Below are 25,128 nucleotides of genomic sequence, written 5' to 3'. Positions count from 1 at the left end.
TACTCAATCCAGTGGTTGTCCCTATGATGGCAAACATTGCTAATGGGATGTTTCAGCAGGACAACGCCCGGGTTCATACTGCACGCATCTCCAGAGAAGCTCTCCACGACATCACAACCTTAGAATGGCCCGCCAGATCCCCGGACTTCAGTCCTATTGAGCATGTGTGGGACATGATGGGTCGACAACTGGCCAACCGTCCTCAGCCACCCACAACTCTGGACCCATGCAGTGCAGCAAGCATGGGCCACAATTCCTCATGAAGCGATCCAGGGCATTATTGACTCCATGCCTCGACGAATTCATCAATGAATTGCAGCTCGTGGTGGGCACATCCTGTATTGATTGTTGTCCAAACTTGCGGTCAGAGGGACCTGAAAGTGTAATCATGGAATCACAACCAAACACTCGTCTTGCATGTTCAATTGCAGCAATGCAGCACCACTCTGTCTGGGTGCTGCAATTTCCATTTTCTTCAGTGTATTTCCATAATACAACTCTATACAGTACTTCCCAACACTAGTTTTCTTTCACAGATCAAAGGAACTATTTTCCTCATCTTTCTAATCGTGTTTTTCTGAATGCAGTCCTGAACTGAGTATATTAGTTCTTTCTTTAATTTGCTTTACGTCGCACAGACAGAGATAGGTCTTATGGTGACGGTGGGATAGGAAAACGCTACGAGTAGAAAGGAAGCGGCTTTGGCTTTAATTAAGGTACAGCCCCAGCATTTGCCTGGTATGAAAATGGGAAACCACGGAAAACCATCTTCAGGACTACCAACAGTGGGGTTCGGGCCCACAAACTCTCGGATGCAAGCTCATGGCTATGCGCCCCTAACCACACGGTCAACTCGCCCGGTATACTGTACAATAGTTCAGGAAGACTGGAAGAGTTATGTGATGGCAAATTGCTTTACGTCATAAAAGTACAGTGGGTCTGTTCGTGGGTTCGAATCTTGTTTTGATCATCTTCTTGCTCCTCACCTTCTTCTTCCGTCTCCCCCTCTTTCTCGGCCATTCTCACCGCTAGAAGGGCTGTATCTGATTCGAAAATGTGGTGTGTCGTTGAGTTGTTCGTCACTTCGAATGTTTTCTGCCTCGCAGGGAAAGTTTCTTTGCCTGACACAAGTAGAATATTTCAAGCACTGCATTCTTTCCACCATCCGTATTAATCACTCTCTCCAAACACGTGAATCAGTTTGTCCAAAAATACCATTGATCATATCACCACCAGAAATACACAAATATCGTACGTAGGATTAAATCAGTTCCTAATATTTTCCGCATTGTACAAGTCGATTTTAAAGAATTCTTTCATTTTCGCTTCCGTTTCCGCAGTGAGGAGATTCCACATTATACAAACGTAAGAACATTATAACGCCGTAAGGTTCGCCGAAACCGAGAAAATATTTCGTAGTGGACAAGTTTCCACTTTATTCAAGTTCCGTTTGAGCACGTTTTACTGTACATTTTAAAGTTGAAAGCTGTTACAATATTATACGTCGGTCTACTGAAATCTCATATAAATTTAACAGTCAATACTTCTTAGATTTATTATAACTACGTGTAATCCGTGAAAACTGGACGAACGACGGATGGGGTATTTACGAAAGGACTTAATTTTATAAAACATCTGTTCATGCCTACTTTCTTTCTTGCACAAATGTCCACAAAGTGACGAATATTGGACCTTACTGTGTAAAGTAGTCATGGTAATGATTATTGTTTACCGGGCGAGTTCGCAGTGCGGTTAGGAGTGCGCAGCTGTGAGCTCGCATCCGGGAGATAGTGGGTTCGAACCCGACTGTCGGCAAACCTGAAGATGGTCTTGCGTGGTTTCCCATTTTCACACCGGACAAATGCTGGGGCTGTTCCTTAATTACGACCAAGACCGCTTCCTTCCCACTCCTAGCCCTTTCCTATCCCATCGTCGCTATAAGACCTATCTGTGTCGGTGCGACGTAAAGCAAATTCTAAAAATAAGAGAAAGTACAACTGGCAAAGACAACCATCCTCTTTTCAACTTTGCCTCACGGTTCTGTTCGATATCAGTCTCTGGATCATAGCCTCAAATGGAATTTACCACCCACTTAGGGCTGAACACTCAAACAACCCGACTCTAAGAAAAGATCCTTCCGAACGCCACAGTGGTCACCTTCTACGGAGCGTGGCTCAATTCAAGAAAGACTTTAATCAGAAGGAAAATGGAAGAGGTGCGTTCGATAAATGAAGGTATCGGCAGAAGATAGGCAAGGACGAAGAAGGGGTGAAGATGAAAGGCTCACTAGGTCTCGGAAACCTAATACTGCAGGGGTCAGAAAATAATAGCCTAAGAGTTGAACAAGGGTGGTCGGATTGGATAGATGAACGTGAGGATCCTGCCACAAGTGTGTGGAAGCTATGCCATGACTCAGCAAAGGGCCCCGTGGACGACAATCGTTTTCCCAAGTTAAGAACCCCTGGGACTCTTCTTACTCATTATTTTCCTTAAGATTGGTCACGCCTCCCACCACATATGGATATACAGTCCATCAGAACAATGTTCGTTGTGTTCATTTTCCTATGCATAAGCTACGTGTAAAGGAAACTGAACCTTATCGTACTGTAGGAATGTATGTTTGCACTCCTACACTATACTGCATTTAAGCTTCATTTACACCTCCGCATAGGAAAATGGAAACAATTGTTCTGATGGATTACATATCCATATGTGGCTGAGAGGCTTGAGACGTCTTAAGGAAAATAATATATACGAAGAGAGTAGACGGCATTCGCCGGCATTTTCCGTTTTTAATTCTCCTTTGTGGTTTCCTTCGCAATCTTTAGAATCTGTTTTTTTTTTTTTTTTTTGCTGTTGGCTTTACGTCGCACCGACACAGTAGGTCTTATGGCGACGATGGGACAGGAAAGAGCTAGGAGTGGGAAGGAAGCGGCCGTGGACTTAATTAAGGTACAGCCCCAGCATTTGCCTGGTGTGAAAATGGGAAACCACGGAAAACCATCTTCAGGGCTGCCACCAGTGGGGTTGGAACACACTATCTCCCGAATACTGGATACTGGCCGCACTTAAGCGACTGCAGCTATCGAGCTCGGTAATCTGTAATTTTAACAACCATAATATTATCGCAAAAATGTTCTTTAATTGGTTTAAATTCTTGTAATTTTTGTTCTCCATTTGTGTAATTAATATCTCCAAGATTTGTAATAAGATTGGAGTTATTTACATTTTCTGTTAGTAACCATAATCCAAATCTTTCGCTGGTTGGTTTTGTTTTATTTCCAAGTAATCCTGTAATAGAGTATTTACTTGTAGTAGCACTAATTGCTCTTTTCCTTCCATTTATTACAGATAAAAAAGTAGCTGGAGATATTTTTAGAAATTTTCATTAAATTGTGTTTGTTAAAACTTTTTAAGAAATCCAGAAAAATAGAGAGGTATCCGAAACATGGCAGCGGAAGTAAGTAAGGTGCTTTTAGTACCTATATAATTTTTAATATTTCTTAGATTTTTATTTTATTTTTGCGATTTTTAAAATTTTATAGAAATATTAATTTTGATCTATTTTACTAATAATAGGGTGCTTTTGTGTTTTTTGCGATGTTTATTTTCGTTTTAATTTTATAGAAATATGAACTTTTGATATTTTCCCTTTAAAATGGGTGATTTTTTGGGGAAAAGAAAAAGTACGCAAAATTATGAAAAAGTTAAAAAATTGGTATATGGTCGAGGGCCGCCAAATGGCATCTACTGAAAAGCATTGTTGACATATGAGGTATTGTTTCTTCAGCGACGAGATTGACAATCTTGCTGGGTCCATATTCTTTTCCTTAAAAATTTGTGGGGCCTCTCTCTCCCACGCATTGCCTCTTCAGTCATCGTGCCTAAATTTTCTACCTGTTTAAATCTCTCCTATCGGAGAAAAATATTCGCCCCATTCATTCGTTGTACCTCCACTCTGTCACTAAATGTTCTAGCATGGTCTGGAGAGGAAACAAAACCATAATTCTTAGCACGAAAGAAATCAGCATCAAATTACCAACTAAACATCAGATATCGGATGTTGATATAACACTTTCTTTCTAGATAACGTAGTTTACGAAAACTCCCAATTCCCCGCATATGTTGAGTGGAACATCGCTGTGTGAAAAACTACTCTAACAGTCAGAAAAGTAGAAAGCACAACCACATAGAATTTTCACAAAAGTTGCAGTTATCGGATTGTGAAAGAACGCTCCTCACTGCAATTGCATTTACGATAAAACCAATCAATAAGCACTGATATGCATTTAAGATATGGCAGATTTCCTATCAGTTTTTAGATGTTCTCTTCTTAAACGAGTATTTCACTCAGTTGGTCCCGTTTAAAAAAGAATTTGCTACACGTCGCATCGACACAGATATGTCTTATGACGAAGGCAGAATAGGAAAGGCCTAGGAGTGGAAAGGAAGCGACCGTGGCCTAAATTATGGTACAGCCATGGAAAACCATCTTCAGGGCTGCCGGCAGAGAGGTTCAAACCCACTACCTCCCGAATGCAATTTGACAGCTACGTTACCCATACCATGCAGTAACACGCACGGTTCAATTTCTCCTATTTTTAAAAACTCCACTTAAGCTTATTCGATGGGGATCTTCGATAGATTTCGAACTTTTTTGAAATCACGTGTGTGTGATTATTCGAAAGAAAATATTTCCTTGAGGCCTTTAAGAGTTTGAGTGGCAAATAGTAAGAAATTAATCGTTTTTGATTAATATATAATACAATGCAAAAGTTTAACAGAAATACTTTGCATACTAGGCCTAATTCATTTATTCTTTCTTAATAAAAGTGCTAAAATGAATTTTCAGTTAAAATTTTACACCCTGAGCGGTTTTCCTCTCTCCTGTAAAATTTTACTTTTGGGTTTGATTCCTTTTGGAAATCTGGGAATAAGCTCCTCATATAGCAATTTCAAGATCCATAAAGGAGTCCGGCAGGGCTGTGTACTGCCACCCGTATTCTTCAATATCTATGGCGACTACATAGTGAGAGATGCACTTGAGGAATGAGATGGCGGATTTCCATTTAGTGGTAAGAAAATATCCAACCTCCGTTATGCAGACGATACCTCACTCATTGCTAGTGATGAAAAGGAAATGATAAAGCTCATTTCTCGTGTCCAAAATGTCAGTGTTCAGATGAGACTAACATGAACAAGACCAATATAATGATTGTTGATAGATTCGAGAAATTAGCCAGCTCAGACATCATCAAAGAATTGGAAAACGTCTCGGAAATTCCATACATTGGTCCAGTCATTTTCAGTTCAGTAGCTGTGCTCATGAGATTAAAAGAATAACAGCTGTGGTCAAAAGTGCAATGACGAATTTGTCCTATTTATGGAAAGATTGCTCTATCTCGTTACCATTGAAAATAAGAGTCGTATCCAGTCTGGTATTCTCAGTTTTCCTTTATGGAACCGAGATGTGGACTTTTCTTGCTACAGACCTGAATAAAATCGATTGTTTTGAAATATAATGCTGGCGAAGTCTGTTACGCATACATTGGACATCATTTCGCACCAATGATTCCATTATAACCCAGCTCAACCTCAGAATCAGATTATCATCAATATGTAAATAGAGAGTTTTACGATTCTTTGGACGCACTATGTGACGTGGGAATAACAATATAGAAAAACTGATCACTCTTGGAAATGTTCCCAGCAAGAGAGATCGTGGACGAGTTCCCACTCGTTGGTTGAATATTATGAAGAGTATAACTGGGTTGAACAACGTCTGGCCGTAGACCGCAAGAGATGAAGACAACTGACCAATATTCTCCTCGGAGATCACGATCCTCAGAAATGAGGGAACTGTAAGAGAGAAATAGCAACTCTATATGTTATTTGGTCATTCATCGACGTGATCGGCGATAAGAGGCAAAGGGACAGGCTGTTAATTGAGTGGTTATCACCGCGACACAGATGATCCTTGTGGTTGCAGGGAGAGTGTGAAACTCGCGTCTTACGCATGTTAGAGTAGAGGTGAGACGCACTGTGAAGGGACTAGCCGTGTTTATCGATTGTTGGCTGGAGACGGTTGCGAGCGAGTTTTTCCTGGTGGTTCTGCCTCCCGCCTGGCACAACCAACCACCCTCGCCGTGCACGCATCTGACCCACATCGGCAACTCATCATTAACACACTGTGTACACTTCATTAGATTGTGTCGGGCTCCTGATAGGAACAGCCTCAATGCAATTATACGGTAACATAGCCAATGACCTAGCTAGTTCCCGCAGGTCACCGCGCAGAAGGTCCAAATGGAGCCCTCGACTGCAACTGCTAAACGTGGATTCAGGAATTTTAAATCTAATTTATGTACACATTAGTAGGGAGCGGATGTTGTTAAAATGTCATCCTTTTTTCCCTTTGAATTAGGACGTTGCTCAGTACATTCTGCAATATAACAAACTATTATAACAAGTTTTTGTTTTACATTATTTTACCGATTTGGAATGATCAGTCATTATTACAATTTTCAATAAGGTTTTAGATCAATTCTGAAGAATTTTTAGATCATTTTAAAATATTTTTTTTATTTTATGCATGCATTTCTATTGCCAGACTGATAAAAATCCACACGTAACTAGATAAAAAATATTAATTTTTCTTACATATCGATGGTGTACAGGCCATTTGGCGAAAGCCACATAAAGCAAATTTTTCAGGAGAGACAAAAAAAAACCAAAAAAAAAAAACAAACCAAAAAAACGGTTTGCACATAACTACAGGCATTGATCCTCCTTAATTGTTATTTATTTGAATTCTATAATGTATCTAAGATTGTAGTCTACTGAAATATGTGTGGGATCATACAGTTTCTTGAAATTAATTCTTTAACGTGAAATTTGAGGGTTAGGCCATTTGGTTGGGACTGATATAACTTCAATATTGGTTACAACAATGTTAGACGGGTTACAAGGGTTAGACAATGCTATATTTTACCTTTATTGTTCATAGTTTACACGGGTCATCTACTGAAAGGTATAAAGTAGCAGAGAGGGATTCAGTTAAGTGGCAATGTAGTAAGCTGTTTGGCTTATGCCAACGATTTGGTCTTAATGACAAATTGTGCTGGTCTAATATCTTGGAACTTGAAAATAGGTGCAACAAGTATGATATGAAAATTACCCTTTTCAAGCCAAAAGTGATGACTGATGCCAGTAGGTAAGAAACCTAAGACAACTGAATGTCACGTCGGAAATACAAAACTGGAACCGTAGATAAAGTATTTAGGATGTGTGTTCTCCCAGGATGGTAGTATAGTAAGTGAGAATGAATCAAGTTGTAGTAAAGCTAATGCAGTGAGCTCGCAGTTGCAATCAACAGTATTCTGTAAGAAGGACGTTAGATCGCGGACGAAACTATCTTTACACCTGTGTGTTTCCAGACTAAGTTTGCTTTACGGGAGTGAAAGCTGGGTGGACTTATGATATCTTAATTATAAGTTAGAAGTTGCGGACTTGAAAGTAGCGAGAATGATCGCTGGTACAAACAGGTGGGAAAAATGGCAGGAGGGTATTCGGAATGAAGAGCTCAGGAATAAATTACAAATGAACTTAATTGATGAAGCTGTACGCATAAACCGACTTCGGTGGTGGGGTCGGGTAAGGCGAATGGAGGAGGATAGGTTACATAGGAGAATAATGGACTTGATCAAGAAGGGTAAGATAAGTAGCGGGAGATCAAAACGACGATGGTTAGACTCCGTTTCTAATGATTTGAAGATATGAGGTATAGAACTAAACGAGGCCACTTAGCCACAGTAAGAGGATTCTGCAGGCGCTTTTTTAATTGGCAGAGGCTGCAGAATGAACGCGGAAAGGCATAATAGTAGGGGAGCAAAGGCGTACCCAATCCAAGAAATGACGTCAGCAAGGTCATTGACACCGGCCAAGGTCATTGCCCCCGTGACCGTGATGTCAGCAAGGTCATTGACTCCGTGACGTCATCACCACGTGCTCTTGTTTGTAAACAAAACCACGTGCTTTTTGACAGCCGCGTGCTTTTTTGACAGCCACGTGCTTTTTTGACAGCTGTCATCCGCCATCTTGCATCGCTAACCTCAGTGCTGCCATCTTGACGGCACTAAACCTCATAGTTGCCACCTTAGGCAAGCGGTGGCGGGCAATTAGAAAAATTCCACTTGCTCTTGTTTGTAAACAAAGCCACGTGCTTTTTGACAGCTGTCAAGCTGACAGATGTCATCTTTAAACAACAACGCATCGCTAACATCAGTGCCGCCATCTTAATGGCGCTAAACCTCATAGGTGCCACCTTAGACATGTGGAGGCGGGCTTAAATGTAACTAATGTATTTCTTATCGCACTAGGCGTTCTGTTTAATTTCACTTTCCGCATGAGCTAAACCCATGCCAGCAGATTCAAATAGTATATTCCCGAAGTAAAATTTCAAGTTACATGTTTATCCGATAATTTGTTCGACTGGTAGGGACTTAAATGTAAGCAGTGTATTTCTTATAGCACTAGCGCTCTGTAGGAGGAGGAGGAGGAGGAGAACGACATCGAGTACAGTGTTCGATTCTAGTCCTGTTATGTTTCAATCACTTCTTTTGTAATCTGCTAATCTAAACATGCACAACTCTGATGACGTCATCGCTGCAGCTTAAAAACAAGTACACACTCTTGCCTTCGCGATGTCTGTTTAAACTTGTTCGATAGATTTATGAATTGACAGAGGCTGAGGAGGAGGAGGAGGAGGAGGAGGAGTCGCAATCTTGCGCAATCGCCCCCCTAGGCAGTCTCATAAGAGCTCATGTATAGCCGGCATCTCTAACAGCATCTTGGTTTAAAAACTAAGATAATAGTATGTTGAGAAGGACAGCTCGGTAAGTATGTTGAGAAGGGCAGCTTGCTTGCTTGCGTCGTGGCCAAGTCCCGCGCTATAAAGTTTACTTCCGTCAAGATAGCAGTAAACCATGTGCATGTAGTTAAAGATAGCTGTCAAAAAGCACATTGAATTTTTCAAATTGTCCGCCACTACATGTCTAAGGTTGTAGGCATGTGGATTTAGCCCCTGTCAACACTGAAGTTTTGTTGTTTAAATATGGTCGCTGACAGCTGTCAAAAAAAGCACGTGGAATTTTTCAAAATGCCAGCCACCACATTTCAAAGGTGGTAGCTAAAGATGGCAGCACGGTGCTCTGTTGATTAAAGATGGCTGCTGTCAGATGGTTAAAAAAAAAGCACATGGCTTTGTTTACAAACTAGAGCACGTGGAATTTCAAATTGCCCGCCACCACGTGCCTAATGTAGTAGTCGTCAGGTTTAGTGTTGTAAAGATGGCAGCACGGTGCTCTGTTAATTACAGATGGCAGCTCTCAAAAGCACGTAGAATTTTTCAAATTACCTACCACCACATTTCAAAGGTAGTAGCTAAAGATGGCAGCACGATGCTCTGTTGATTAAAGATGACCGCTGACGGCTGTCGAAAAGCACATGGCTTTGTTTACAAACAAGAGCATGTGGAATTTCAAATTTCCCTCCACCGCATGCATAACGATCTTCATAACAGCAGCCGCCATCTTGTACTGTAGCCTCTAAGCTAGCTTTCTTCATAAGAGCCCATGCATAGCTGCCATCTTGCGCAAACGTCCCTAGGACGTCTCATAAGACTAGCAGCCATCTTGCGCAAGCGCCCTTAAGCCGTCTCATATGGAGCTGTGTATAGCCCCATCTTGTAGAATTTAATATCCACCATCTTGCGCAAGCGTCCCTAGGGCGTCTCATAAGAGCAGCAGCCATCTTGCGCAAGCGCCCCTAGGTCGTCTCATAAGGAGCTGTGTATAGCTACCATCTTTTAAAATTGGCGTCGGGAAGGGCATTTTGCCGTAAAATTAAGAATAGCCCATTCAAGATGGCGGATGTGAGGATATGCTTGCTCTCTTAGCGTGGGGAAGGGCAACTAGCCGTTAAAGTGAGGTTACACCCCTCAAGATAGCGACTGTTGGGTTAGGCTCGCTCTATTATTCAAAATCCGCAAATTGACATTGCTCACCTACCATACTAGGGTTCAATGATCTTGTATTGGATCCTGCATTGCTACACTACTAGGGTGCTGACCCTTCAAAAATATGTTGTCTCATTTCCGGGAGTGGAAAACTCCACTGCTCGCCTCAGTAGATAGCAGGAGGTGCGCGCGCACATGTTGATCTAAGCATTCTCTAGGTATAAATACGAGTGTAAGACAATGCATCATTGCTTGCCTCGTAAGAGGCGGCCGTGCCCTGGCACCCCAGGGCAATCTTTTTTGTAGAGGAGACATCGCTACGGCTGTGGACCTCTAGGGAGACAGTACTCCCCCGAAGTCAATAAAGCATAACCATTTACTTAGGTTAGCTTAAGATAAGAGCCGTTGAATTTCAAATTTCGCGCTCCCATATGCCTAAGGTGGCATCCATGAGGATTTTGCCCTGTCAAGATAGCAGCACTGAGGTTAGCGATGCAAGATGGCGGATGACAGCTGTCAAAAAGCACGTGGAATTTTTCAAATTGTCCACCACCACGTGTCTAAAGGGGTAGCCATAAAGTTTTAGCCCCGTCAAGATGGCGGCACTGAGGTTAGCGATGCAAGATGGCAGATGACAGCTGTCAAAAAGCACGTAGAATTTTTCAAATTGCCCGTCAAAATGACAGCACTGAGGTTAGCTATGCAAGATAGCCGCTGTCAAAAAAGCACGTGGCTTTGTTTACAAACAAGAGCAAGTGGCTTGGTTTAAAGATGGCCGTTGACAGCTGTCAAGAGCATGTGAAATTTCAAATTGCCCTTCACAACATGCCTAAGGTGGCATCCATGAGGTTTAGTGCCGTAAAGATGGCACACTGAGGTTAGCGATGCAAGATGGCAGATGACAGCTGTCAAAAAGCACGAAGAATTTTTCAAATTCCCCGCCACCACATGCCTAGGGTGGCACCTATGAGGTTTAGCGCCGTTAAGATGGCGGCACTGAGGTTAGCGATGCAAGATGGCGGATGACAGCTTTCAAAAAAAAAAGCACATGGCTCTCAAAAACGCACGTGGCTTTGTTTACAAACAAGAGCACGTGGTGGTGACGTCACTGGGTCAATGACCTTGTTGACGTCACGGCCACGTGGTCATGACGTCACAGGGTCAATGACCTTGGCCGGGGTCAATGACCTTGCTGACGTCATTTCCTGGATTGGGAACGCCTTTGCTCCCCTGCTCGTAAGTCTACAGTGATGATATAAGTAAGATGATCATCACCGAGTGAGTTGGCCGTACGGTTAGGGGTGCGCAGATGTGAACTTGTATTCGAATGACAGTGAGTTCGGACCCCAGTGCGCCAGGCCTAAAGATGGTTTTCCATGGTTTCCCATTTTCACACGAGGCAATAGCAGTAGGCCTAGAACGTGCTGACTGCAACAAATGCAGAAACTTTTCGCGAGTTTTTCAGCGTAGGCAGACCACCGTTGTCGATCAGCAACCGTTTAAGTCTTCCTGAACTTGTCTAAACTCTGGAGACGTCACTGTGACTCACTCGAAGACAAGCGGCGACGTTCACTTGTCGCCATCCTTCTTACAGCAATGTCAGGAAAGGCGTATTTGGCGAATTTAGCATGCCCACAAAATCCTGATGCGAAAAATCATTACATTTTTATGGAATAGCCAATTTATCATATTTCGAAGTGTCGCTAAGATAATGATACATTATTCATGTTTATGGCGTCATATATCAGACTTCTAAAACATCTACTGTACATGAATGAAAGGCGACCATATTGAACTATGACGTCACATATAAGTAGCAAAGTGTCACAGTACTTCTTTCTTTACAATTTGCTTTACGTCAGACCGACACAGACAGGTCTTATGGCGACGATGGGAGAGGAAGATGTTCTAGACCTCGTAAATGCCGTCTTCCATTTTCTCACAATTCATGAGCCTTAGCATTCTTTTGTGGACACACTCATTTTTATTCATCCGAACTCTTAAGGGTGCATTATCTGTGTCCCCTGCATGTCGTAAGAGGCTACTGAGAGGGGAATAACCACAAAATACGTACTCGCTCTCTTGTCTTGTAAACCCAAAAATATATCCATACCGGGCGAGTTGGCTGTGCGCGTAGAGGCGCGCGGCTGTGAGCTTGCATCCGGGAGATAGTAGGTTCGAATCCCACTATCGGCAGCCCTGAAAATGGTTTTCCGTGGTTTCCCATTTTCACACCAGGCAAATGCTGGGGCTGCACCTTAATTAAGGCCACGGCCGCTTCCTTCCAACTCCTAGGCCTTTCCTATTCCATCGTCGCCATAAGACCTATCTGTGTCGGTGCGACGTAAAGCCCATAGCAAAAAAAAAAAAAATATATATATATATATCCATGATTCTATGTTTTTCTCCGTAGCGGAGAATAGGTATGAGTACGAAGTTTTCTTTGCTTTGTTTCATACTTCCGTTGACATCGGTCTGGAAACTAAGCTACCACGCCATGCTGCAACAACCAACAGTATTAATCCTAGACCGGGCGTGCCAATTTCTGTCACACTGCCGGGCGCGTGGTTCACTTCGTCAACCAGTTACGTTTTCAGTCGTTTACAGGCTTCCAATCATATAAACATTTCATTTAACGGCGTTTTGTCTTATATCGCAATGTTATTCTCCAAATAAAATTAAAAACTTGTATTAGTGATTTATATGAATGTACTTAAAATAGATAATCATGAACACGTGAACTAATTCTGATAGGGACATGAATACTGCGCCTATTAAAAAAAGTTAAGCAGTAGAAACATACTAGTAATTAAATTAAAATAATGGTCATATTTTGATATTTGCACAATTATACAATGAAATGATGAGATATAATAGCAAAAAAATGACTGGATGGAAAATAAACTTTGTTGCCATGTCCAAGAAATCTTTCACACCTTATCCCCCGAGCAATGCCAAAATTTCACTACGGTTCGCAAATTTAGCATCGCGCTGACGGCTGTAATTCACTTCCTCCCGCTTCCTAGAAATGTACAAATTAGTCCAGTATAATAGTTCATCGACCATCTATGCGTTTATCAACTGCATGAAACAGTCAATCTCTGTTGATAACTTCCTCGCCTCCCTTTCCGGTCGTGGCAGTATTTTTACAATATTCCTTGCTTTTACCCTCGAAGCAAGTTTTAAGAAGTCCGCCGTGGACCACATTGTTCCTCCACCTCTCCCGAAGATAAATTCCCTTTCGGTATAGTCTTCGAGATCTCACTGTCCGAATCGGCCTCCTACTCAGTATCACAGTAATGATCCTGATTAGATACGTTTATAATTTCCTCCTCCGCATCCGAAAAATCCGAGGCAGAGTCCTCTATTTCATCGGAAAACTGGCTCAAAATGTCAGGTATGTCATCATCATTGACAATACAAGACCTAAAATAGAAATATACTACATGTAATTATGCCTGACTTTGCCTGATTACCCGAAAAGTACAGAGGAAAGGAAATTTTAATGAAATAAATTTTACTTACATGACCAGGCGCGCGGTTGACTTTGTCAACCACCTTCGAGTTCCAAGAGTTCCCTCGAAATAATTACACACGTATCGCTTCCAATGTTGTCGAAACTCGACTGAACTGAAGGTGAAGAGTGAGAGCAAAGTTACTAGTTGCGAGGTGGTGAAAGACTGACAGTTCTAGGAATTACGGCGTAAAATAGCGCGCTGGTTGAAAAAAAAAAAAATACCAGCGCGCCCGGTCTAGAGTTAAAAGTGCTGTCTTTACTAAACAAGGAAGAACAATGCCTAACCGGAAAAGTACTGTTATATGCCAGTCCCGCGGTAGCTCCTTCCGGTACTTCCAAAAAGGGGCTACTGACTCAGACGACCGGGGATCTCTCAGCCGTCTTGTGGGGTGGGGCCGGTCTTTCTGTGTATTGTTCTTGTCAGTTGGCTTACCTGTGAGTTTCTTGAAGATTCAACGAGCCTCTAGCCACCTCGCTAAAATTCTGGCTCACATCACCCGAGCTATAAAAAGGGTGGCTAGCCGCGGACAGGCAGTCAGAGTTGAGCTGGGCTCCGTGGTGGAACTAGAGTCAGTGTTGAGCTCCGTGGTAGAGTCAGTGCGAGACTCAGTGTGTTGTTCGGTGGCTGGGCTCAGGGCGACAGAGGTGTTGGCTGTCGGTAGTGTCCCACCGAGCTGTTGTTGTGATCTCGGAGAATGCAATAAGTAAATGGGCTGCAGACAACGGAACGGAAGACTGTACTACCTGAGAGTACTGTTTGTGTAGTTCTGTGGGCTGAGGATCTCCGTGAGTCAGGGAGGGAAGCCGCTTTCTTGAGTGTAAGGGTAAATGGACGTGTGTTAATGTTCGCTGTTGTGAGTATCGTCGTGCTGTTGTAAACCGTTGAGCTATTTAGTTGTACACAGCATGTGACTGCGTGAATCACAGGCCTGTCTCTGGAGTCGAACAAAGGAATAGTCATCGTGTGTTGTGTAGCCCGTAGCCCTGTGTTCAGATCCAGCGGTCTACACACAGCTGCCGTATGAGGTGACTAGACTTGGGGAAGTGGAATTAAGGATTAACCGCCTCAGGTATAGCAACAGGCAGGACCGCGCGCTGCGCCATAAGGAAGGAAGATTTGTAAATAGACAGAAATTATTAAGAGTAGCCATTCATAGCTCATTAGAATTGTGTGTGTGTGTGTGTGTGTGTGTGTGTACATTTATTGGGTCATCCTGAAATGAACTAGGGTAATTAAACAGACGGAGTATTATTTGTAACAGTACTTTCAACTGTGACTTGCAGGAAAAGTATCCATTTATCAAAGAGTTAAATTCGGACAGTTAAGTCTTTGTGAAATATGTAGGGGAGCATTCAGTATTGCAGATGGCGGTGTTAACATCATAACAAAATATTTAGCATCTGCACGGCATACGTCTGGTGAAATGAGTGTAAGTTCTTCGAAAGTGACGACCCAGTTCCTTAAAAATACTGCACTAACATCCACAGATATCTTGAAATCGCTGCATAATATTAAGGAGTTTCGGACTATAATACGATCAGTAGAGGCCGGCCCTTAAGGACTCCCAGACGGTGTGCCCCTAGAGAACGAAAAGTTTCTTTTATATTCTCTCGACACTTGAAGTCAAATACTGGACTCGAATAATGCGAAGGAAATTACATTTCATTGTAAAACTGTAAATTCTCATCAATAAGGAAGACTGTTCGGCAATATCAAACTGACTGACTTTCCGCGCGCAGTTTACTGATAAATGCTTTCAGGATGAAGATAAGGTACGGGTTCTTGCGCTTCCGTCCGATGATATAGTGTGGGTGAGGGATTTGAGATGTAAGGGGGGAAGCGCGCTGGTGGACGGTTTCGGGGGGAGGAAAGGTGCGGGAAGAGGCGTTCACGTGGGCAGAGTCCATAGCAGTAAAGATGTCCTCACAAACCCCCATACCAGCATGCGCCAGTCAAATCTCCATGGTTACATACAGTAAAATTAAATAATAATATTTGACCTTGTTTGCCCTATTATTTATATTTTAATAAGAAAATAACATATAATTTGATTGAAATGTAATATTTGAGACCAGGAATTTTTATGCAAATTGGTCCTATGGCTTCCATCCCGAGTTTTCTTAGGGTTAGCAGCCATGAGTTAGTTTGTTTTTACGCGGAAGACTTGAATGAGTGGGGTGGTACTGCTCAGTAGCAAAGAAAGATTGTGGGAAAAAGTACTGTGGCCACCCCTCCGACCTGAGAGACCACCGGCCACCACTAAATATGATTAAATAAAATCAAAGTTTCCGTTGAAATGGCTACTGGTCGAAACGAATTCAAGCGTAGCCTATTTTCAGCCAAAATTTCCATGCACCCATATGAAATGTGAGGCCATTGTGACGGAAGTGTTTGCATCTCTTTCCATGCAAGAAGTAAAGCACCAATCAGAAGAGTCACATAGCTCGTACATTATAACAGACGCTTCAAATCACGGACATGTGAAATGATTTCTTATCATCGTTCAATTTTATCGACCATACAGTGGTGTGGAGATGAGACTGTTGAATCTACAATCGCAGCCAGGATAAATCTCGGACGTTGTGCTTAAATACATAAATCAAGTGCTGGCTGAAAATGATCTCACAAGTACCGTTATTGATTTCTGTGATGATAAAACAAACATCACTTTTGATGAAGCTGAAAGAAATGGGCAAAACAAAACATTCAGAAAAATAAATACGTTTTTCTGGAGAGACCATTCACTGGCATAGATTTGGTGCACATACAGTCGAACCTCGATATCTCGAACCTGCATTACTCGAATTTTTAGTACCTCGAAGTAACTTAAATTCCTCAGCCGTTTGTCCTATTCTTCACGTGTATTTATTTCTCCATTACTCGAAATTCGGTTAAACGAAATTCTCGATTTCTCGAAGCAAACATTGCCTCCCTTGAAACAAAACATATTCTATACCTCGAATTTTGTGCAACATTAACATTAACAAAGACGCAAACAAAATTCTGTCAGTTGGTACACGTATTTATTTAGAACTGATTGATCTACATTACACGTTAAACACGCACATAACCTAATTAACTGCCGTCACAACAAAACACTGTCCACGAGAAAGGATTCTTAAACAATGACTTTTTGAAATTTAGAACGTTATAATAGAAGTGGAAATGGTACGTTCATTCGTCACCAGATGGCTCCCGGACGTGGAACAGCGCTAGCGCTCGAAGCGGAAGCTGACCGAACCATCAGAACATATGGCATAGATAGGTGTATCACATTGACACACGCCTGGAACGAAACATCTGGCGAAGAGGAACGTACAAATTTGGAAAACACAGAGCCGAAATAACAATAGTGAAGGGACAGGAAAGGGAACTACCTCCGTAAATCCTTAATGGCTGGCAACCAGGTATTACTTAATTGATAGCCGGTGTCCCTGTTGAAATTGTTCAGATTTCTACGTGTTTCCACAGCTTCCCGTATAATCCTGGACCTGTAGTGTCTAGTGTGGGTAAGAGCTCAACCATCCTGGAACACATCAAGACCCGACGATAGAGTGTGCTCAGCAAGTGCCGCTTTGTCTGGCTGGTTGAGACGAATATAACGTTCATGTTCCTTAAGACCGGCATGTTTGGCCGATGTATACCTTACCGCACCTACAGGGAATTTCGTATACCCCAGGATGTAAATGTATATCACCTTATTTTCTTGACACGGAAAAAGCCCGAAAGCCTATACAGCATCATGTCTATAATTTACTATGATTTAACTAATTTGTGCCTTCACTGTAAAATAACTCTATCATTGTATATTTAAATACAATCAGTCTCCTGGTGATTCCAGTGAAATGTATGACTTTCATATGGTAGTATTTAGAGTTTAAGTGCAAAAAAGTACCAAACCCATCCTCTTTTCTTGAATATTTCTTAAACTGAGAAGTTTTAATAGAAATACATTGTATAATAACGCATTAATTCCGTTTGAACTTAATAAAAGTGCTAAAATATATTTTCGGTAGAAATTTTACACACTGAATGTTTTTCATCTCCCATGTAACATTTTAATTTTGAATTTGTGTGGATGAACTAAAGGAATTAAATTCGTTTATGGATGTTGAACAGTAGCGTAACCAGGGTCGACCGGTTGACCAGAGGGTCTTTATAGTTAGAAAATGATGATAGAACACAATGAATGTGTTTGTGCATGTGTGGTGCGCGCATGCAAGACACTGCTACAAGTGAATTATGTTGATATTCAGATTGCAGTACGCTACAAAATCTTACATTATAATACAGAACAAGAACTATACAATCAAGGTCAACAGTTTACAGCCAATGGTACGTTCAGTTTAAAATCTAAAATTCACCTTTCGAGGCTTCTTAGAAAAGGGATTCAACAGATCTGTTGGTTCTACAATTATGGATCTGAATGTTTATTTAGTTTATTGTCAGTTTGTGTTTATTTCCTTTTTGTAAAACTTCTGTGGGTTGGGGGAATTCTAACCCCCAGTAACCTTCCCCTCTGACTACTTCACTGATGTTGAAAATGAACAAATTCCAGTGCACAGTAGAACAAGGTGGTTGTCTCTCATGGCCAAGTAAACAGAATCTTGGAGTATCTTCTTCTTCTTCTTCTTCTTCTTCTTCTTATATGTGCCATGCCCAGTCTCCTGGACAATGGCGAACACGACAGCTAATACTTTCCGGACTTCTGCAAAACGGTACAATTACTCAATACTCTGCACACCAGTCCAGTCCTTAATATGCTAAGGTAAGATGTTCGTCCTCTCCCTATTCTCCTTTTCCCTTTAAAATAAGTTGCAGAACTGTGTATTCCTGGATGTATATCCAGACCTAAAATCCTACTATCTCAGTCAAAGAAGTGCCCTGTGTTACTAAGAACTACTTTTTTTTAAGGATATCGTCTCTGAACTGTGGCTACACTTCATTAATACACTGCCTTCCACATTTAATAATGCTGTCCTGAAGGTGCACGGTGACAGAACATTAGCAATTGAATTGATGGATGCAATGAGTGACTTGAAGAAATTTTCTTGAAAGAAAATCGCATCGGTTTATTCCTAGTAAAGTGAAAGAGCTCTTAACTTCGCTGGAAGAAAATGCTTGGTTAGAAAACAAAGAGTAGAGAAAATGTTTGTAAAATTCTATGAAAATATTTAATTTAGATCTATGGTTTAAATATTTCAAGGAATTCAAAGAGATTTTCCAGTGGGTTTACCACCAACAGTTTGCTTTACGTCGCATCGACGGGTCTTACGCCGACTATGGGATAGGAGACGGAAGGAAGTGGCCGTAGCCTCAATTAAGGTACAGTCGCAACATTTTCCTGGTGCGAAATTGGGAAACCACGGAAAACCATCATCAGGGCTGCCGACAGTGGCGTTCGAACCCACTATCTCCCGAATGCAACTTGGGCGCTACGAGACTCAAACCGCGGAGTCACTCGCATGGTTCCAGTGGGTTTAATTGAGGCATGTTCCAATGTGGTCTGAGTATGGAATTCACAGACAGGCAAGGGTTCTTCGATATGAAATAAGATAATGAATTATTTGATGGATTTTAATGCTTAAAAAGGCACGTAACACCAGAAAAATTAAATCTGTGGAAAGCCATGGATGAGCCTGTAGGAGTAGGTAAATATTGTGGTGAAAAGTCTTTCTTTTCATTAAGGACAATAATCAGGCATCATCATCTTTCGTTAGTCACTCAGTACACCCTTACCGTACCAGGTGCATATGCATCGGTAGAAAGGCTGTTCTCCCAACTAAACATAATTTGGACAATAGAATACATTTAATAGTTAAAACTCTAAAATCCTTTGCGATGACCACGTATTATTTCCAGCAAACTTCTAATACGTTCTTGAATATTTTGAAGTATTCTCGCATTTATTAAGGAAATAGCATCATCCTTAAAGTATAATGAATTGTAACATCACTTTGCCCTCTGATAAGAGTCTGAATAACGTATGTAATAAAATAATACACACTACTCGTCTCATGTAAGAATATAGAAAAAACGTTAGAAGCCTTTATGATGCCCAGCCATAATTTCCAGAAAACTTGTAATAAGTTCTTGAAGATTTTGAAGTGGTCCCCCAATTATTATCTGCATCTTCTGAAAAGTATACTTTAATACAACAATTTTATTCCCTGTTAAGAGTCTGAATAAATAAAATAATACACTACATCAAGAATTGCATTTTAATATCATAACCATTATGTACTCCGAGACATATTTCAGGTATATGGGTAAATGTCCTCCTGAGGCCCAACAAAAAAATCTGACCACCCTACTCTGGATATTGGGATTTGAAGGCATAAATTCTACCACTGATCTACAGAGGAAGCTAGAAGAAGAAGAAGAAGAAGAAGAAGAAGAAAAAGGGCAAATGAACGGTAGTTAACTCCGTCGTGCCAGCTTTAATACGTGTAGGCAACCCGGTCCACTGCAATGAAGAATGTGCTGCGGGTTATTCAGGCGGTTGTGACAAGATCACTCGACAAGAGCATGCGTGACGTGAGAACTACACGAGTTCTAGACTATATCAACTGCTTGCAACGAGTCTTATAATTAGACGGGCTTTTCCAATTACAGTAACAAGGGAAGGAAGCGCTTTTAAGAGTATCCTATAATTAAAACTCGTTAGAACCGAAACAAAACTGTACCAAAATAGAAAACCGTATTATACACTAAATGGACTATTAACGACCTCTAACATAATGGATAGGCAGAGTCCAAAAATGATTACTACTACTGGTAAGAAATGAGGTTACAGTCTAGTTGCGTTCCATTATACTGCCACTTAGTTTCCAACAGCAAATAGCGGTACACTTGAAATTCTTCTTCTTTATCTGTTTACCCTACAGGGTCGGTTTTATCCTCGGACTCCATTCCAGCCCTCGTACCATTTTTTTAAAATTTCGTGGCAGTGCCGGGAATTGAACCCGGGCCTCCGGGGGTGGCAGCTAATCACAGTAACCACTACACCACAGAGGCGGGCATAAAGATATCTCAAGCTGTTAAAATATATCATATACGTATGCCAACAGCAGCGTTTGAACTTCAGTTAAGTTACACTATACATTGATTGAATCATTTAGTATTATCTTAATAAGCATGCAAAAACGAAACCAAGGAGCAATAAAATATAAATTTAATGATAATTCTTTTCCCTCCCGGACTTTTTCCTATTCCTTCCAACTTATTCAGACACATGTTGTTTTCTTTTTCTTAAATTTCTGGCAGTACCGGAAATCGAACCCGGACCTCCGAGGACGACAGTTAATCGTGCTAACCGTTATGCTACGGAAGGTGAGCAACCATCATGGTTAATGCTCTGTACCATCAAAAATCATATCGTCGCTTAAAAGAAATCCCTTGTATTCCACAACGCTCTTCCTATACATTGATTTCCTTAAGACTGGTCACGCCTCCCAGCCACATACGGATATGCCGTTCATCCGAGTAATTTTCGTTGTGTTCATTTTCCTATGTCCCCAGGTTCGATTCCCGGCCAGGACAGGGATTTTTACCTGGTTAAGGGCTGGTTCGTGATCTACTCAGCCTATATGATTACAATTGAGGAGTTATCTGACGGTGAGGTAGCGGCCCCGGTCTAGAAAGCCAAGAACAACGGCCGAGAGGACTCGTCGTGCTGACCACACGACACTTCGTAATGTGCAGGTCTTCGGGCTGAGCAGCGGTCGCTTGGTAGGCCAAGGCCCTTCGGAGCTGTTGTGCCATGGGTTTTGATTTGGTTTTCATTTCCCTACGTACATGTGTTCCTTAACTACCTTGGTTATTCTCCACTCATATGCTAATACACCAACCACGCAAAAGAGAAGACATCCTCCACATAAGGTTGGCATAAGAAAGGGCATCCAGCCACAAAACTGGGCCAAAACCACATCAAGTGCCGACTCCAAACAAAGGTCAAGAAGAAGAAGAGTGGATAAGTCAACTTCAGTATGTGTCCACATTAATATTAACCTTTAATAACAATATGAGTCCGCCTCTGTGGTGTAGTGGTTAGCGTGATTAGCTGCCATTCTCGGAGGCCCGGGTTCGATTCCCGGCTCACCCACGAAATTTGAAAAGTGGTGCGAGGGCTGGAACGGGGTCCACTCAGCCTCGGGAGGTCAACTGAGTAGAGAGGGGTTCGATTCCCACCTCAGCCATCCTCCGTTTCCTACTTCTCCCCCAGGAAAATGCCAGGGTGGTATCTAACTTAAGGCCACGGCCTCTTCCTTCTCTCTTCCTTGTCTATCCCTTCCGATCTTTCTGGACCCCACATAGCCCCTGTTCAGCATAGCAGGTGAGACCACCTGGACGAGGTACTGGTCATCGTTCCCAGTGGTATCTCCAAACAAATGTCTCGCGCTCCAGGACACTGCCCTTGAGGCGGTAGAGGTGGGATCCCTCGCTGAACCCGAGGGAAAACCAACCACAGAGGGTAAACGGATCAAGAAAGAAAGTAAGAAAGAAAGAAAGAAAGAAAGAAAGAAAGAAAGAAGAAAAACAATATGTATCAACTCATACTCTCCCAACAATGTGAAGTAATGAGAAGGATGGATGGAAATTCTACCCTGAGGAAAATAATACCTAAAATCTTTAATCGTATGTATGTTCGGTCCTCAACCCGAAAGCTGGTTGGATCCTCAACAGCTCCGCCATTAGCTGCCATAGATGGCAGAGGTGTACTAGGGAGTGAGGTAGTTTCCCGTTGTTTTCCTCACTGAGCCAGATGTTGCCGGCTCACCCACGAAATTTGAAAAGTGGTACGAGGGCTGTAACGGTGTCCACTCAGCCTCGGGAGATCAACTGAGTAGAAGGGGATTCGATTCCCTCCTCAGCCATCCTCGAAGTGATTTTCTGTGGTTCCCACTTCTCCTCCAGGCAAATGCCGGGATGGTACCTAACTTCCCTCTTCTTTGTCTATCCCTTCCAATCTTCTCACCCCCCACAAGGTCCCTCTTCAGCATAGCAGGTGAGTGAGGCCACCTGAGCGAGGTACTGGCCCTCCTCCCCATATGTATTCCCGACCAAATGTCTCACGCCCCAGGACACTACCCTTGAGGCGGTAGAGGTGAGATCCCTCGCTGAGTCCGGGAGAGAACCAACCCTGGACGGTAAACTGATTAAATAATAATAAATATTAAATAATATGAGACTGCTTGTACTGAAATAATGTTGCTTTTGATGAATAGATATAAATGTGTTGAAAAAGGACGAAATAATGTACTTATATTATTTCACAGAACTAAAGAATATAAATCAAACCGAGCGGAGTGGCCGCGCTATGGAGCCAAGCTCTGCATTCGGGAGACGAATGGGTTCGAACCCTGAGAATGGACATTTCCTATTCATAGGCCACAGCGGATTCCTTCCACCTCCTTACTCATTTTCATTGATTTATCGTTCGTTTCATCATCATTAGCTCCTCAACTGAAGTTGGCGTCGGGAAGGGCAACCGGCCATAAAAACGTGCCATTTAATTTCATCTCACCTCATCTCCGAGCTCGTATATCGAACCGGACTAAGAGGTAGGCAAGCAAGAAAGAATAGAAACCAAGTTGTACATTTAAATTAAATTTATAAAATCACAACCAAACCCCGGCATATAACGAGGTGTCGTCTGGGCAGCACGACGAATCCTCTCAGCCGTTACTCTTGGAGTTAAATTTATAGTATGTTTAAGTGAGTTAGATAATTAGTTATTTAGTCAGTCAGTCAGTCAGCCCGTTAGTTAGTTAGGTAGTTAGTTACTTAATCCGTCAGTCAGTTAGTTATTAAAGGCGATGTCTTGTTGATGCAACCACAATCCCCTATCATCAGCTTAGTACTTCATCTCATGATATGTAGTTACTTATATCTAAGATTTAGCATCAGATCGTGGAGATACTGGTCCTTGGTCTTCCCCCCTCTTTCTTTCCCAGAACTTTTCCCTCAATAAAGTTGGTCACGAAGCTGGTATATCTCAGCGTGTGCCCGACATGGTGAGTAGAGCTTTCTTGCTTTTTATTTCATTCAGAACGCTTTCATTTGATCTCTTTTCCGTCCAGCTAATCCTTTGTATCCGTCTCTAGATACAAATTTTAAAAGCTTTTGTTTCTTGCCTTGTTTATTTTTTATTTTTTTATTTATTTTTTGCTAGTTGCTTTACGTCGCACCGACACAGATATGTCTTATGGCGACGATGGGGCAGGAATGGTCTAGGAGTGGGAAGGAAGCGGCCGTGGCCTTAATTAAGCTACAGCCCCAGCATTTTCCTGGTGTGAAAATGGGAAACCACGGAAAACCATCTTCAGGGCTGCCGACAGTGGGATTCGAACCTACTATCTCCCGAATACTGGATACTGGCCGCACTTAAGCGACTGCAGCTATCGATCTCGGTGCCTTGTTTAATTAATGTCCAGGTTTCACAACTATACAACAACACGCTCCAGACAAGAGATTTTGCAAAGCTTTTTCTCACTTGAATATCCAGCCAGCAAATAAATTTTGTTGATGGACGTTTTTTGACCAGTGCTATCCCTCATCTTGATTTCTATGGTACATCCGTTGTCTTGAATAATACTTGCAAATTGTTTACCTTGTTGTTTAAAAATTTAAAAAATAAGAGATGAAATTAAAAACTGTAGTACAAAAAATTACCTATGATAGAACAGCGAAAGCGAAGCAAATTCAAAAACATCGTGGTGTTATGTTCTGTTAATGATTTCCCCCAAAACATTAGCTATTTTTCTCTAAAAATATAAACTTCTTTCTTACAAAAGCGAACACGTAGCAAATTCAAAAAAAGTCGTGATGTTATATTTTGTTAATATTTCTCCCCTAAACATTTGCTACATATATATAAATATAAACTTACTTTTACAATATTAGTCAACGGTATTAAATCAGAATCTCGTTAAATATACAGGGATATCGTCGATGTAAAACGGCGTAATATCTTTCTCTCGATCTCTTAAAAGTTCACGTTGATGGAAACACCGCAAAGCACATTCTTTGAGGGAGTCGATTAATTTAAAGATATTTAAAACACAATGACAAAACCAGTGGCGGTAAACACGAAACATCTCTCGGTATTCGAGTAGAAACATTTGATAGACACAGTGAGCACATTTATTAAAATAAAATAAATCAAAAATTAAAATCTTATGAGTTGGTACTTACCGTTCTATCGCTATCGAGATTCTCAGCCGTATCGGGGGTAATACTTCCGCACAGGATCTCAAAGACTCGCCAATCCTCGTCTGTGTTGCCCGGTAAAGCTTCTTCCTCTCGTTCCATGTTGTGGCAGCACTGTCCGCTTCATCCCCACTGGGATGTGTTTATGGTGTCCACACTGCTGTTCACATAACAACAGATAAACAATACGTTCCTGTGCAGTTATCCATCGCGATTATTTCTCTTCGCAACAAAATGAACCGCTATTCCGGTAATCCAAAGACTTCTAAACCAGCCATTGTAGCGTAGCGTAGCAAGTTTATCCATAACGGAAAGTAAATCCATACCTCCTCATTTAAAATAATGGAGAAAACAAAAATGATCTATTAATCCAAGGCCTCCTGA

At 41.8% G+C, this 25,128-nt stretch overlaps 1 protein-coding gene across 1 annotated transcript in view; it reads right to left on the bottom strand.

The window, feature by feature from the left end:
* Positions 1-24,846, bottom strand: part of LOC136880868 (coiled-coil domain-containing protein 170) — a 169,103-nt gene extending 144,257 nt beyond the window's left edge. The window contains exon 1 of the mRNA XM_068229155.1: positions 24,730-24,846. Within this exon, the coding sequence (XP_068085256.1) occupies positions 24,730-24,846 (117 nt within the window). The remainder of the gene's footprint in view (positions 1-24,729) is intronic.
* Positions 24,847-25,128: the final 282 nt, after the last annotated feature.

This window comes from Anabrus simplex, chromosome 9 (genome assembly GCF_040414725.1).
Source record: "Anabrus simplex isolate iqAnaSimp1 chromosome 9, ASM4041472v1, whole genome shotgun sequence".
NCBI lineage: Eukaryota > Metazoa > Arthropoda > Insecta > Orthoptera > Tettigoniidae > Anabrus > Anabrus simplex.
This window is presented reverse-complemented; position numbering and strand designations above follow the sequence as displayed.